General features: G+C 35.8%; 1 protein-coding gene across 2 annotated transcripts in view; it reads left to right on the top strand.

The window, feature by feature from the left end:
* Positions 1 to 15,716, top strand: part of LOC131746051 (protein argonaute-3) — a 130,327-nt gene that overhangs the window by 37,812 nt on the left and 76,799 nt on the right. For both annotated transcript variants that reach the window (XM_059046998.2, XM_067011662.1), the window contains 3 exons: positions 1,194 to 1,314; positions 5,053 to 5,261; positions 6,485 to 6,621. In XM_059046998.2, coding sequence (XP_058902981.1) covers positions 1,194 to 1,314; positions 5,053 to 5,261; positions 6,485 to 6,621 — 467 coding nt within the window. The remainder of the gene's footprint in view (positions 1 to 1,193; positions 1,315 to 5,052; positions 5,262 to 6,484; positions 6,622 to 15,716) is intronic.

The raw sequence follows: 15,716 nt of genomic DNA, 5'->3' as shown, positions 1-15,716 counted from the left end.
TTCTCTTCTACTTCAATTCACTGGGCTAGAATTGAAGTTTTTTCCCATTCTTTTAAATGTATTGCAAATTATACCAGTACTATGTGAGTATACTGTCATTGTAATATATTTAGATTGTGTAAACAAAAAATCATTCTTCTCTTCACTTCTTTCTCCAGAGGTAACTAACCACTGTATCTGTTTGGTACATACCCTTCTAGATACCTTTCCACTGCTTTTACAAATTATGTGTATGTAAAAATAAATATTGATTTGTGCATATTTGATATTCTCTCTGTAGTCTGCAAGTTTTTTTAAATATCTAAAAAAAACTTTAATATCATTCCATGTAAGTATGTATATAGGATAAAAATGTTTGCTGGGTAAAAAAATGGAGGTTTCAGGGCTTCCCTGGTGGTGCAGTGGTTGAGAATCCGCCTGCCGATGCAGGGGATACGGGTTCGTGCCCCGGTCCGGGAAGATCCCACGTGCCGCGGAGCGGCTGGGCCCGTGAGCCATGGCCGCTGAGCCTGCGCATCCGGAGCCTGTGCCCACAACGGGAGAGGCCACAACAGTGAGAGGCCCGCATACCACAAAAAAAAAAAAAAAAAAAAAAAAAAAAAAAAAAAAAAAAAAAAAAAATGGAGGTTTCAAAATATCCTTACTGGCTAGATAGCATTGGAAGAATGGGTAGGTAGAGGAATGGGGGAGGTACAGGATACAGGTGTGTTTATTGCTCTTAAAATCTCACAGTCTAGTAGAAGTGAAGTATATAATAATAATTATAATACAGTGAAGTAAGTGTTCTAATAGATATATGTACTAGGTTCTATTTGAGCACAAAGGAAAGAGCATCATATTCTTTGATAAAGAGAGGTGAATGTGTCAGGTAGTGCTTAGAGTGCTTAGAGATGGTGAAAGGGATTTTGGATCAGTTTATAAGGATAATATTTTACAGGTCAACTGTGTCCCAAAATGATTAAGTAATTCACTGGATTCATTTTTCTCTGTCTTTTGTGAAATTAATATCATCCCTTCCCAGAAATCAATCTTTCTGGTATCCTAAGCCATGGTCCTGAAAGCAAAATCTTTACCATGTATGATTATCTTTTAGAATTTGGACAGCTTTAAATAGTGTAAGAAATTACTTTAGTTAAGAGTTTTGTATTTCATCATGCAGAGGATTATATGAATGGATTTTTTCCCTTTTTTAGGGAGGTGGTTGACTCAATGGTTCAGCATTTTAAAGTAACTATATTTGGGGACCGTAGACCAGTTTATGATGGAAAAAGAAGCCTTTACACAGCCAATCCACTTCCTGTGGCAACTACAGGGGTAAGATGCATTCCTTTATCAGAAAGCTATACTTTTGCAATGTCTTTTAAATGCACTTATTGCCATTGTATATATATATATATATATATATATATATATATAATATCTCATTTATCTATTTTAACTTTTTATTTTGAAATAATTTCAAACTCAAAGAAAAGTTGTAAGAATCATGCAGAGAACTCATGTATACCCAGATTCATCAGTGTTCTTAAAGTTTGCCACATTTGTTTTATCATTCTCTTTTACTTTTTTTGTATCTATAGAGACAGCTATATATAGAGATACATATACATACTTATTTTATCCTGAACCATTCAAGAGTAGGTTTTATACATTATGCCCTTTACTGTGTTTTTCCTAAGAGCAAGGATAAAAACCATAGTACAGTTACCAACTTCCCTAAATTTTACATTGATATATTTTTGTCTAATCTGCCCCTGTTCCAGTTTTGTCATTTGTTCCAATGATGTCCTTCAGCATTTTTTTTTCCCTTTAGTACAGAATCCAATCCAGGTTCCTGAATGTATTTAGATGTTATATGTTTTTAGTCTTCTTTATTCTGGAACAATTTCCCAGCCTTTTTTTTTTTTTTTCTTTTTTCTTTTATGACATTAACATGGTTGAAGATTACAGGCAGGTTATTTTGTAGGATGTCCCTCTGTGTTTTTCTGGTGCTTCCTTTTGGTTAGATTCTGAGTAAGCTTTTTTGGCAGGAATATTACTTAAGTGTTCTTTCCTTAATAGTGCATTGTATCAGGAGGCACATAATATATATTTGTTCCATTAATGGTGATGTTAACTTTGATCACTTGGTTAAGTTGGTATCTGCCAAGTTTCTCCTTTCAAGTTATTCTTCTTTCTTTTGTGGGGAGATAGTATTTTTTTTAAATTGTGGTAAAATACGCATAGCATAAAGTTTATCATCTGAGCCATTTTTAAGGTATGGTTCAGTGGCAAAGTACATTTACAACCATCACCATCATCCATCTCCATCTTGTAAAACTGTAAGTCTGTGCACATTAGACACTTAACTCCCCATTTTCCCTCCCCTCAGGCCCTGGCAACCACCATTCCACTTTCTGTCTTTATGAATTTGACCTCTCTTAGTACCTCATATAAGTGGAATCATAGTGTTTTGTCTTTTCTGATTGGCTTATTTCATTAGCATGGTATCCTCAAGGTTAATCCATGTTGTGACATGTGTCAGAATTTCCTCCCTTTTTAATGCTGAATAGTATTCCATCGTATGTATATACTACATTTTACTTATCCATTCATCTGTTGATGGCCACTTGGGTTGTTTTCCCATTTGAACATAGATTTACTCTAGGGACCTCGTATAAGTGGAACCATACAGTATTTGTCCTTTTGTGACTGGATTATTTTCCTTAGCATAATGTCCTCAAGGTTCATTCATGTTGTCACGTGTGTCACAATTTCTTTCCATTTTAAGGTTGAATAATATTACATTGAATGTATATACCACATTTTGTTTATCCATTCATCCACTGATGAACACCTTTTGGCTATTGCAAATAATGCAATAATGCAACATGGGTGTATAAATCTCTCTTCTAATGCCTACTTTCAGTTCTCTTGTGTATATACCTAGAAATGGAGTTGCTGGATCATATAAATGATAATTGTATTTTTAGTGTTTTGGGAAACCACCATACTGTTTTCCATAGTGACTGTACCATTTTATGTTTCTACAAACAGTGGACAAGGGTTCCAAATACTTCACACCCTTGCCAACATTTGTTGTTTTCTGAATTTTCGATAGTTGTCATCCTGTTGGGTGTGAGGTAATATCTCATTGTGGGTTTGATTTGCATTTACCTAATGACTAATGATGTTGAGCATCTTTTCATATGCTTATGGGCCTTTTGTGTATCTTCTTTGGAGAAATGTGTATTCAGCTCCTTTGCCCATTTTTTAATTGGGTTATTTGGTTTTGTTGTTGTTGAGTTTTAGGAATTCTCTATGTATTCTCATGGGATATATGTTTTGGAATATTTTCTCACATTCCATAGGTTGCCTTTTCACTATGTTGATTGTGTCCTTTGATGCACCAAAGTTTTTAATTTTTATAAGGGAAATACTTTTTAAGAATCCCATTTCTCTTTAGACTTTTTTAGTAACTGATGATTCTTGCTTGGAAGGTTTATTATTGTGTAGTAATGGTGATTTTCTAATTCTGTCATTCCTTCTACATTAATCATTGTTATTCTACTGTAAGGGAGCGCATTTTCTTCTCTTCTAGTTCTTTATCCTTATTTATTTGCCCAAATTGCCCCAGATTTTGCCTTTGTCAGCCCCTTTAAGTTGGTTCCTGTGTGCTTTTGTCATGACACATCTTTTTTTTTTTTTTTTTTTTTTTTTGAGTATTTCCTTACTTTTGTGTACAAGATGTTCCAGGTTCATCTTGTGTTTTCCCTGCTGTAGTCCTGCAACCAGCCATATCTCAAAGGTACACTGGTTTCTTTTAGTTAGGGAATACAATTTAGAAACCAAAATCTGGGTACTGGATGTGCTCATTGCTGCTGGGGTATATGTGCTTCTACGCCCTTTCAATGGACAGAGATAGAAAATATAAATACATAAATAACTAAACAGATAAACAAAACAGATAATAAATAAATATTACATTCATATAATAAACCTAACATATGTATCCTGCAAGTACCACTTATTGTATGCAATATCATACAATATGTTTATTGGAAATCATGAATTCAAACTGATTCTTCCAGTTCTAGTCTATCCCAAAAGGATTCTTCCTTTACTCCCTACATTGCATATTTGTGTCTTCCTTCTCCTTTAAACCTCTGACTCTCCAAAATATTACCACTTTTACTTATTTGTTCAGTCCTACAGTACATATACAATAGTTTCTGAATTAATACACTATATCACTACAGAAAACAAACTTAGTAGTAAGAGTTTAAGGTTTTATTTTGTATGCAGTTCTTTCCCACCCACCCCTCCTCCATACCCCTAACCAAGAGTATAGTCAATATATTATGTTCAGGAGTTACCTGAATTAGTGTTTTCTTTTCTTTCTTTCTTTTTTTATTTTTTTAAGTATTCTTTCAATCTGGCGATGTTATTTGTTTGAAATGCATTTGGTTTCATTTGATTTTGTATTTATTCAATTTTAGTATTTTCTCTCCATCCTTGTTGATCTTATTTTTATTTTTTTAATGTTATAGAACTTAATTTAACATGCTTCCAAAAGTCAAAACTAAGCTGAAAAATATACTCAGAATCGTTAATCCCTCCTTTATTTCTTCCAATCTGTTCTTTCATATCCTTTGAAAGTAACCCCTTTTTTGGTTGTTTCTGATTCATGCTTTCTGTGTTTCTTTTTACAAAAATAAGCAGATACATGAATATTTTTCCATTTCCCCCTTTCTCACATAAAATATGGCATACTATTTGTAATCTTTTGTACTTGCTTTTTTTCACATAACAGTATAACTTGGAAATTATTCCATAGCAGTTGTGTTACCTTTTTTTTTTTTTTATATCTGCCTAAATGGTCATTTAGGTAATCTCCATATTTTGCAATGACAAAGAATGCTGGCATAAATAACTTATTTACATTTTAGTCTATTGATTTGACATTGGTTTTTTTAATATTTGCCTTGTTTTCTCTTAAATATTTGTATCAGTTAAAAATTATTGTATTTATCTTTTAAAACTTTTACCAGTTGACTCTTTTCCCATCAACAGGTAGATTTAGATGTTACTTTACCTGGGGAAGGTGGAAAAGATCGACCTTTCAAGGTGTCAATCAAATTTGTCTCTCGGGTGAGTTGGCACCTACTACATGAAGTACTGACAGGACGGACCTTGCCAGAGCCACTGGAATTAGACAAGCCAATCAGCACTAATCCTGTCCATGCCGTTGATGTGGTGCTACGACATCTGCCCTCCATGAAGTGGGTGCTTCTGGCTTTTTTTTTCCTCTTTAGATTTTAAGTGTGAAAGCTTTCTTCCCAAAAGTAGGTTGTGCAGTCTTCCTTTGGTTAACCTTCAGATGTTGTATATTTTGATTATCTCAGTTGAAGAATAGCATGCATACAAATTCATTGAGAGAAGTAAGTTACACAAAATTCTCTGACTTGTGAAAGTAAATGCACATCATTAGCATAGCTTTTTTTTTTTTTTTTTTTTGGAACGCGGGCCTCTCACTGTTGTGGCCTCTCCCGTTGCGGAGCACAGGCTCCAGATGCGCAGGCTCAGCGGCCATGGCTCACGGGCCCAGCCGCTCTGCGGCATGTGGGATCTTCCCGGACCGGGGCACGAACCCGTGTCCCCTGCATCGGCAGGCGGACTCTCAACCACTGCGCCACCAGGGAAGCCCCATGTAGCTATTTTTTTCAGAAAAAAAATGTCTAACCCTTTTTCTTTTCTTTTTTTTTTTTTTTTGTGGTATGCGGGCCTCTCACTGTCGTGACCTCTCCCGTGGGCTCCGGACGCACAGCCTCAGTGGCCATGGCTCACGGGCCCAGCCGCTCCGCGGCATGTGGGATCCTCCCAGACCGGGGCACGAACCCGTGTCCCCTGCATCGGCAGGCGGATTCTCAACCACTGCGCCACCAGCGAGGCCCTAACCCTTTTTCTTAGGAGTTATAAATCTTGACTAAGTGATACATTTTCAGTTTTAGTATTTTAGTTAAATCACCGTGTTTTAAAGGTAATTTCATTGTTTGTATAACAGTATCAAATTGTGTTGAAATTGTTACTTTTTTAATCACACTAGCATCTCACATGTGTATATGTATAGGATCAGTGTGTCTTTTTAAAGACAAATATTATGTCCTACAAACAACATTTATAGCAGTAGCTTTTTGATCAATAATTATTTATTCTTTAGCATTTTCTAAGGTTGGAACTATTTTTTAAAACTATTTTAAATAAAATTTAATCTTATTCTAACATTAGTTTTAAGTATAGAGAATTTCAGTGAGGGATGGTGTTTTTTCATTTTGAGTGGTTGCTTTTTGCTTTCACAAATTTGGAAAATGTTTAGTTTCATATATGTATAATGAGAGGCATTATTATGATAAGTTAAGATTATATCCTCTAGACGCACCTGTTCTGCAGATTTAAATACTCAATGGGAAGGAAAAGACTGAACATGCCATTTTAATTTTTGTAGATATACGCCTGTGGGGCGTTCCTTTTTCTCAGCTCCAGAAGGATATGACCACCCTCTGGGAGGGGGCAGGGAAGTTTGGTTTGGATTCCATCAGTCTGTTCGGCCTGCCATGTGGAAAATGATGCTTAATATTGATGGTAAGGGAATTAAAACCATATTCTGTGTTGGGTAGTTGATTTCTATATGGCCTGTGTGTGTGTGTCTGTATATATGTACATTTTATATGTAATTATATGTACTAGTATCTTGAATTAATATTTGGACATATATTAAGACAAACTGGAAAAACCTTTATTTTTTATTACATTTCATTTAGAAATCCTTTATATAGAATTTGTCCTGTAATGCTACTAAACATGAAGTAAGCAAATGTAAAAGCCTTGACATGATCATCTGAGCAATTATAACTCATTTTTGTCCTTAACTATTATATAAGTCAGTATTTCATTATGAAATACATATTTTAAAGGAAGAGAAGTCTGTTGGTCTTGGTGACCCTTAGATTGTGCCTATTACTGATGTTTAATGTGCTGCTAATTGCATTCTCATTTTTAGGTGTTTTTTTTTAAAAGCATATTTTCAAGTATATATAAAAGTAGAGAGACTAGTATGATAAACTGCTGCCTATGTAGCCAGTATCCAGATTGTCAGGACTTTTCTGCCTTTGCTTAAACTATGTACATTTCTTCCTCTACTGTAGTAATTTTAAATCAAATCCCATACAGCATGTTATTTTTTCCCTACTACAGTGTGCACCTCTAAAAATATGGATGTTTTCTTACACAGTCACAATGCCACTATCATACGTAAAAAATTTAATCATTTATTTGTAGTTTCTAATTCCCTGTCCATAATTAGATTTCCCTGATAGTCTCAAATATATCTTTCTATAGTTGGTTGGTTCTAATCAGGATCTAAACAAGATCCACACATCACATTTGGCTATCATGCCTTTTAAAAATGTAGTAGTCCCATTTCCTTCCCTCTAGTTTTGTTTTGTTTTTTCCTTTTTTATGTCATTGACTTGTAGAAACTTTCACTTTTCCTGTAGAATATCCAAAAATCTGGATTTGTCTTTTGTTTTCTTGTGGTGTCATTGTCTTCTTCCTCTATCCCCTGTATTTCCTGAAAGTGAAAGTTGGCCCTGTAAGCTTGATTCGATTTTGATTCATAAATGCTCCATATTGTATCATATTAGGAGGCATATAGTATATAGTGGTCCCAACTTTAGTGATACTAAGATTGATCAGTATGTTCAGAGATTAGTAGGCCTGATCTCTGCATTGTACATTTCCCAGTCAGTCTTTCAATCACTGATATTCCATTCGTTGATCGTTGTTACCTGAGTCATTTATTTCACTAGGGATTACCAACTGGTATTTTTTCTAATTCTGTTATTCCTTTTACATTAGATGGAATTCTTATGTGGAAAATCACATTGTCCTGTTGATAATTCATTGTCTTTGATAGCTTTCTTGCTTTCTGACACAGCAGAATTTTCCAGATTCATCCTGTATTTCCTCCTCTATACCTGGAATCAGCCATTCCTCCAAGGATCCCTGGGTCTTTCCAGATCAGTGACATAGTTTTGTCATTATTTTCAGCTGCATCTACCATTGTGGGGATACATAGAGATGATGTATTTTTAAAGTCATCTTTAGGTTTATACTAGGGCTGTTTTTAATTATTTTCTATTTCAGAACATCATTCATATATTTGTATTTTTAAGATAGATTCCAGGAGGTGAGATTGATGGGTCAAAAGCAGATATATTTGTAATTTTGATTATTACTGCCAGATTGCCCTCCACTGAGATTGTAAATATTTTGCATCAGTAAATGAGACTACCTGTTTCCCTATACCTTTGCCACTAGAGGTGTCAAGCTCTAGATTTTTGTCAATCAGATTTACAAGAAATAGTTTCCTTATCTATTATTTTGCATTTGACCATCTTTTCACATATGTAAGGGCCACCTTATTTCTTTTTTATTAATTCTTTATGTCCTTTGCTCCTTTTTTTCTGTTGGATTTTTGGGTTATTTACTGAGAGAGCTTTCTGAAATCAAGGAGATTATCCCTTTGTGGTATGAATTGCAAATATTATCCCTAGGTTGTTGTCTTTTGATCTTTGGTGTGGTCTTGATTTTGCTTTTTGTCATGTAGAAATTCGTCTTTTGGTGGGGCTGTATGTTTCAGTCAGTCCTTTCTTTTATAACTTTTAATATCTTCTAGGGCTAGCCTCATTATTCTCTTCAGGATTTCTAGGCCATTCTTACTTATCTCACTATATAAGCTTTAGAAATACCTTGTCAGAGTTAGTGGTTATGAGAGGCTGGGCTGTTACTTTTACTGTGACCTCTATCTATCTATCTATCTATCTATTTTTTTTTTTTTTTTTTTTTTTTTTTGCGGTATGCGGGCTTCTCACTGTTGTGGCCTCTCCCATTGCGGAGCACAGGCTCCAGACGCGCAGGCTCAGCGGCCATGGCTCACGGGCCCAGCCGCTCCGCGGCATATGGGACTCTCCCGGACTGGGGCACGAACCCGCGTCCCCCGCATCGGCAAACGGACTCTCAACCACTGCGCCATCAGGGAAGCCCAACCTCATTATATCTTTAAATTAAGTTACTGAATCTTAAGATAGTGAGTCTTTCTATCCAAGAAAACACTATGCCTTTCCATTTGTTCAGGATTACTTTTGTTTACTTCAGGAGTGTTTTAAAGTTTTCCTCACATAAAATATGCACATTTCTTATTATCATTCCTGGATATGTCCTCTCTCTCTTTTTTCCCTATTAAATGGGTTTATAGATTCTAACTGGTTATTGTTTATGTACATGAAGGCATTTAATTTCTGTATAGTAACTTTTTTCTCTCTGCCTTATTGAATTCCATTAACTTTTCAAGTGATTTCCTTGCAGTTTCTAGGTTATAATCATTTCATCTATGATGGTGATAGGTTTACGTCTTCCTTTGGATTTTTATACCTCTAATATTTTTTATCAGATTATATTGACTAATTAGATAGGACAGTGTTAACCATTGGAGAGTAGTGGGCATCCTTTTTTTATTCCTTACTTTAGAAGGAATTCTTCCAGTGTTTCTGCATTAAATACATATATGTATGTATATGTTTAGGAGCATCTGTTGGTTCCTATTTTGAGTACTTTTAATCAAGAATGGATGTTGAATTTTGTCAGATGTCTTTTAGTGGCTATGGAGCTGATGATATGATATTTCTCTTCTTTTTTCACAAACACTGAACTAAACTTGTGTTTTTGGATTATTTTAATGTGATGCTGGAATCTGTTAATGCTTTACCTTTTTAATCAAATTGCAAAAAAGTAAGATTGATCTGATCTTCAATCTTCTCTTTTTTTATGCAGTCTTTTTCAAGTTTTGGTATTAATATTTTATTTCATAAAGAATTTAGAAATTTCCCATTTTCTAAAATGTACAACAGTTTTTAAATAGTATTGAAATTATCAGCTCTTTTAAGATTTGGCAGAATTCCCCTGTAAAAACTTGTGGCCTGGTGTGTTTTATTTTGTTTGGTGGGTAACTCTTTTAAATCTTTATTTTGTGAAAAATCAGTCTGTTTAGACTCTCTGGATTCAGTTTTGGTAGGTTATATCTTACTAGAAATATATATTTTATCTATATCTAATGTATCTTTACTAAGTAGTTCCTTTTTTTTTTTTTTTAGTTTAATCTAATTCTGTGGTTTATCCCCATAGTTTCTTTTTTATATTTGTGCTTTGTCCTTTTTACTCTTAATTAGGAGAGGTAGTAGTTTAATCAACGGGTTCTCCCCACCTTCCCCCACTACCTCCCCCCACCAAAGAGCTTTTGAATTTTTTTCTTAGTTCTCTGGCTTTCCGTTTTCTGACTCCTTAATTTCTCTTTTTAGCGTTATAAATTTTTTCTTCCACTTTTCTTCAGTTAATTTAGTTGTTTTTCCTAACTTTTTGAACTATATTAGTAACTCATTTAATTTCATTTTTTCTTATTAAAAAAAGTATTTTAAAAAGTTATTTCAGGAATTCCCTGGTGGTCCAGTGGTTGGGACTCCACACTTTCACTGCTGAGGGCCTGGGTTCGATCCCTGGTCGGGAAACTAAGATCCTGCAGGCCGTGTGATGTGGCCAAAAATAAAAACAAACAAAAACCCAAGAAAACAGTTATTTTTCTTCTTATCACTGTTTTAGCTATGTTCCAAAGCTTCTAATATCTAGTTTTTATTATATTATTTTCTCAAAACACCACAGATTTCATTTGTATTTCCCATATTATCCAAATGTTGTTTGAGAGACTTTTAAAATTTTCAGATTGAAGATCTTTTTCTTTTCTTTTTTTTTTTTTTGATCTTTTTATTTTCTGATTGTGTTATAAATTTCTAGTTTCATTTTGCTATTAATCAGAGAATGTGGTTTGTATTTCTATTTTAAGAATTTGTTGAGGGTTTTGTTTTTTTTTTTAGTAACCTAATATATGGTCAGATTTTGTGAATGAACGTTCAGTAGCTATTTGAAAATAAGATATAATCATTTTTTAGGATAGAGTTAAATGAATATCCATCAACACTTCAGTTTTGATTATGTTGTTTAGATCATCTATTTCCTTATTTATTTTTGTTTACTTGTCTCAGAATGGGAGAAATAAATTTAAATTTCCTATTGTGTTTCTATTTCTTCTTATATTTCCACTTTCGTAATGTTGCCGCTATAGTATTGGGAGCATATGTATACCTATCTGTATTCTTCATTGTTATTTATACCCTTTACAATGATAAAGTGACTTTTTTTGTACTTTTGTGCCAAAAGTCTACATTGTCTAACAAAAGGATTATAATCCACGTGGTATGTTTTCTGTGCTTTTTAAATGCTAGTTCTGTTATTAGGAAAGTTTTTTTTTTTCTCATCAGTGGTTACCTTCATACCTTCATATAATACTCATCTTTCTCTCTCTTTAAAGCAGTATCTTTTGCTTTCCTTAATGAGTAACATTTATATTAGCTTTATTCTTTTCCTTCCCTTCTTTCCTACCTCTCCTTTTTTAACTAGTTTTAGCCAATATAGCATTATTTTATTGTTGTTATGATTTTGCTTAAATTTATACTACTTGACTTTCAACTTTGACTCCTATCTATTACTGTAAAGTGCAATCAGTGAGTTTATGCTACTTTTTTTTTTTTTTTTTTTTTTTTCTGTACGTGGGCCTCTCACTGCTGTGGCCTCTCCCGTTGCAGAGCACAGGCTCCGGACGCGCAGGCCCAGCGGCCACGGCTCATGGGCCCAGCCGCTCCACGGCACATGGGATCTTCCCGGACCGGGGCACGAACCCACGTCCCCTGCATCGGCAGGCGGACTCTCAACCACTGCGCCACCAGGGAAGCCCAAAAGACAATAAACCCACCTAGCCCTCTGGGGTTTTTTTTGTGTGTGTTTTTTTGTGATATGCGGGCCTCTTACTGTTGTGGCCTCTCCCGCTGCGAAGCACAGGCTCCGGACGCGCAGGCTCAGCGGCCATGGCTCACGGGCCCACCCGCTCCGCGGCATGTGGGATCTTCCCGGACCAGGGCACGAACCCGCGTCCCCTGCATCGGCAGGCGGACTCTCAACCACTGCGCCACCAGGGAAGCCCTATGCTACTTTTTATGATTTTTCTGTTATTCATTTATTCATATATATTACTGTTCCAGTGTTTTTTGAGTATGTTAACAGTTACATTCCATTCTGTCACCTGTATGTCCATTTGTTTTCATCTTAAATCTACAATTATATGTATTGGTGCTAATTGCAAGTCCTTTTGCTAAAATTTTTCCTGTCATCTCTTGGTTGCAGTTTGTCCTCAAGTTGTTACTTCAGGAAGGGCTTATATGAGTAAGAGCTGAGTTTTTGCATATTGAAAACCATTTGTCTATTGCCTTATTCCTGAAGGACTGCTTAGCTAGACATAAAATGATTGAATCACACTTTTTTTCATTCAATTTTTTCTTATTGAAGTATAGCTGATTTCCATGTTGTGCCAATCTCTGCTGCACAGCAGAGTGACTCAGTTCTACACGTAGAGATATGCGCTTTTTTTTTTTTTTTTTTTTTGTGGTACGCGGGCCTCTCACTGTTGTGGCCTCTCCCATTGCGGAGCGCAGGCTCCGGACGCACAGGCTCAGCGGCCATGGCTCACGGGCCCAGCCGCTCTGCGGCATGTGGGATCCTCCCAGACCGGGGCACAAACCCGTGTCCCCTGCATTGTCAGGCGGACTCTCAACCACTGCGCCACCAGGGAAGCCCGAGATATGCTTTTTTAAAAAATATTCTTTTCCATTATGGTTTATCTGAATCACACTTTCTTGAGTTTCTTAAAGGTATTTTCCCACTGTCTTCTGACAGTGAATGTTCAGTAGAGAAATATGATGTCAGCTGATTTTCTTTTCCCTAGAAGGGACCTGCTTTTTTTGTCTGCTTGCTGAAAATATGTTTTACAATTATTTTACTAGATTTTTTTTCTCAGTGTTGAACATTTTGGGTCAGTTTTATTTACAACATGGGATTCCCTTTGAAAATGTAGGTTCAACTCTTTTATCTTCTTTTTTAATCTGTCATTTGATTTTCTTTTAAAAAAAATTCCATCCTACTTGCTCCTTACTGTGCCTTTTGTGATATAATTTTTACCATTTGCTCATTGTAGTTTTGTCTTCATTTTTTGAATTTGAAAAAGTCTTTTTCTTCCATTTCTTTCATGAGTTCTCAGTGCTTATTTCATCTTCTCTTAACTATTTGTATTCTCCCTGAGTTCTTAAATTTTTGCTCTATGATCTTTCTTCATAGCTGCATTAAGAAGTTTTGAATTCATGTTAAAAAGTAGTGTTATAATTTTTTATCTACTTCGTGGTGGTATTTTCTTTTTTTTTTTTTTTTTTTTTCCCTGTACGCGGGCCTCTCACTGTTGTGGCCTCTCCCGTTGCGGAGCACAGGCTCCGGACACGCAGGCTCAGCGGCCATGGCTCACGGGCCCAGCCGCTCCGCGGCATGTGGGATCCTCCCAGACCGGGGCACGAACCCGTGTCCCCTGCATCGGCAGGCAGACTCTCAACCACTGCGCCACCAGGGAAGCCCCATGTGGTGGTATTTTCTGTTGAGTTTTCTTTGTCAGGGATGTTGTGCTGCTTTTTTACATTTTTTAAATGGTATTTTTGTATGGATACTTATCACTTTTGTTATTCGTATTTGAATGAGATGAGTTTTCCCAAACCACCTATTAGAAGAGACTGGAGTGGGAGAGGGAGGTGGGACAGGACATGAGGAGCAAGGTGGTTTTCCAGGTTTCTCTGCTCAAGGCCTCTGTCCTCTGTTCTGATGGGTTCTTTCTTCAAAAAAAAGCACATCTCTTTTGCCTCTGAATAATATATGTTTAAGGAGTTTCTGCTACCAGGGGAATTCAGCTCCTGCCTTTTAAAGTGCCTGCTCAAACATTAACAATTAGAGAATTTGTGAAGGGTACATGGTAGTTCATTGTACTATTCTTTTAACTTTTCTCCAAGTTTGACATTACAGAGGAAAAATGCATGGCTTGGTTTTAAAAAGGTAATCCTATGTGAGATCTGTCACTTCTAGTTCACCCTCTACTCACTCTTATGACACTTTCTACACCTCCTTTCTCTACTTCCTTCTGAGATTCCCCCATTCAATCTCAGAACTAAACATTACAGTTCCCACTTAGGATAGGACCCTCTCTCTCTGGAGTGAAAATTTACTCTTGCCCCTCTAGGCTTTCTTTCATCTTTCATGTCTTTCTCCCTTGCATAGGTTCTACTAGTCCCAAGTACTTTGGGCCATATTTACTTACAATTTGGCATTTTCAGGTTTTTATTGTCTCCTAGGTTCATTGAAGATGTAGGGTTTTTTTTCCTTTTCTTTTCTCTCTTTTTTACATTATCTTTGTTGCTCTATATTGAGTTCTAGGAGGAAAGTGGGAAATTTTGGAAATAAATTGCTGCTTTTTTCCTACTGGAACTTAAAGTTCAGCTTTGGATATTACTAAAAAATAATTTCTAAATAACCCATTGGTCGAAGAAATCACAAATTTTAAATATTTTGAACTGAAGAGTATTGAAAATAATACATATCAGAATTGGTATGATTAGCTAAAGTAATGCTTAGAGAGAATTTAAAACTTTAAATGCCTATTAGAAAAGAAGAAAAGCATCAATTACCTATACATTCATCTTACTAAGTTAGAAAAATAACATAATTAAATGCAAAGAAAAATAGAAGGAAATAAGAGTTAAAAACAGAAAATAATGAAATAGAAAACAAATTTACCTCTATCCTGTAGGTAGGAAGACTTCAAAAGTTTTTAAGAAGGATAGTGACATGATCATATTTGTTTTCCAGAAAGAGACCTCTGGCAGCAGTGTGGAGAATAGATAGAGGAGAAAAAAACTAATCTGAGAAGCCAGTTAGGAGGCTTTTTCAATCACTAGTTCAGGTAAGAGATGGTGATGGTCTAATGTGGGATGGAGAGGAAGGAACATATTACAAAGATTAAGTTGAAAAAATAGGTTTAAAAACCATGTCCAGAAAAAAACTTTGGGTATAGTTACTGGTACATGGAACTGATTGGAAATGAATAGACCAGAAGGTTTACTAGGTTTTTGAAGGAATTGGTTTTTGGAAGTAAAGCTACAATCTTAGTGTATTAGGTTCAACCAGAGAAGCAGAGCCAGTAGGAGACACATAGAGAGAGAGAGCGGTTGGGCTTACACAGTTGTAGGGGCTAGCTAGTCAAGTCTGAAATCCTTAGGGTAGGCTATCAGGAAGGGCAGGCTAGAACACATGGGTATGGGCTGTAGCTGCTGTTCATAGGTGGAATTTCTTCTCTCTCTTGGGGATACCTCAGCCCCGTTTTTAAGGCCTTTCAACTGACTAAATGAGGCCAACTCAGATTATCCAGGATAATATCCCTTTAATTACATCTATAAAATATCTTTACAGCAATACCTAGATTAGTGTTTGATTGAATAACTGGCAAGTAGTAGCCTAGCCAAATTGACATATTAAAAATAAAAAAACAAAACCCCATACCTGGCCTACAGAATTCTATGATTATTCAGTCTTTGAAACAACCTTAATATTCCCAAACCTTCAGTGAGTGTGCTAGCTAACTGTGCTAGCTTTTTTTTTTTTTTTTTTTATGCGGTATGCGGGCCTCTCACTGCTGTGACCTCTCC

The sequence above is a fragment of the Kogia breviceps genome, chromosome 1 (assembly GCF_026419965.1).
Source record: "Kogia breviceps isolate mKogBre1 chromosome 1, mKogBre1 haplotype 1, whole genome shotgun sequence".
Taxonomy (NCBI): Eukaryota; Metazoa; Chordata; class Mammalia; order Artiodactyla; family Physeteridae; genus Kogia; species Kogia breviceps.
This window is presented reverse-complemented; position numbering and strand designations above follow the sequence as displayed.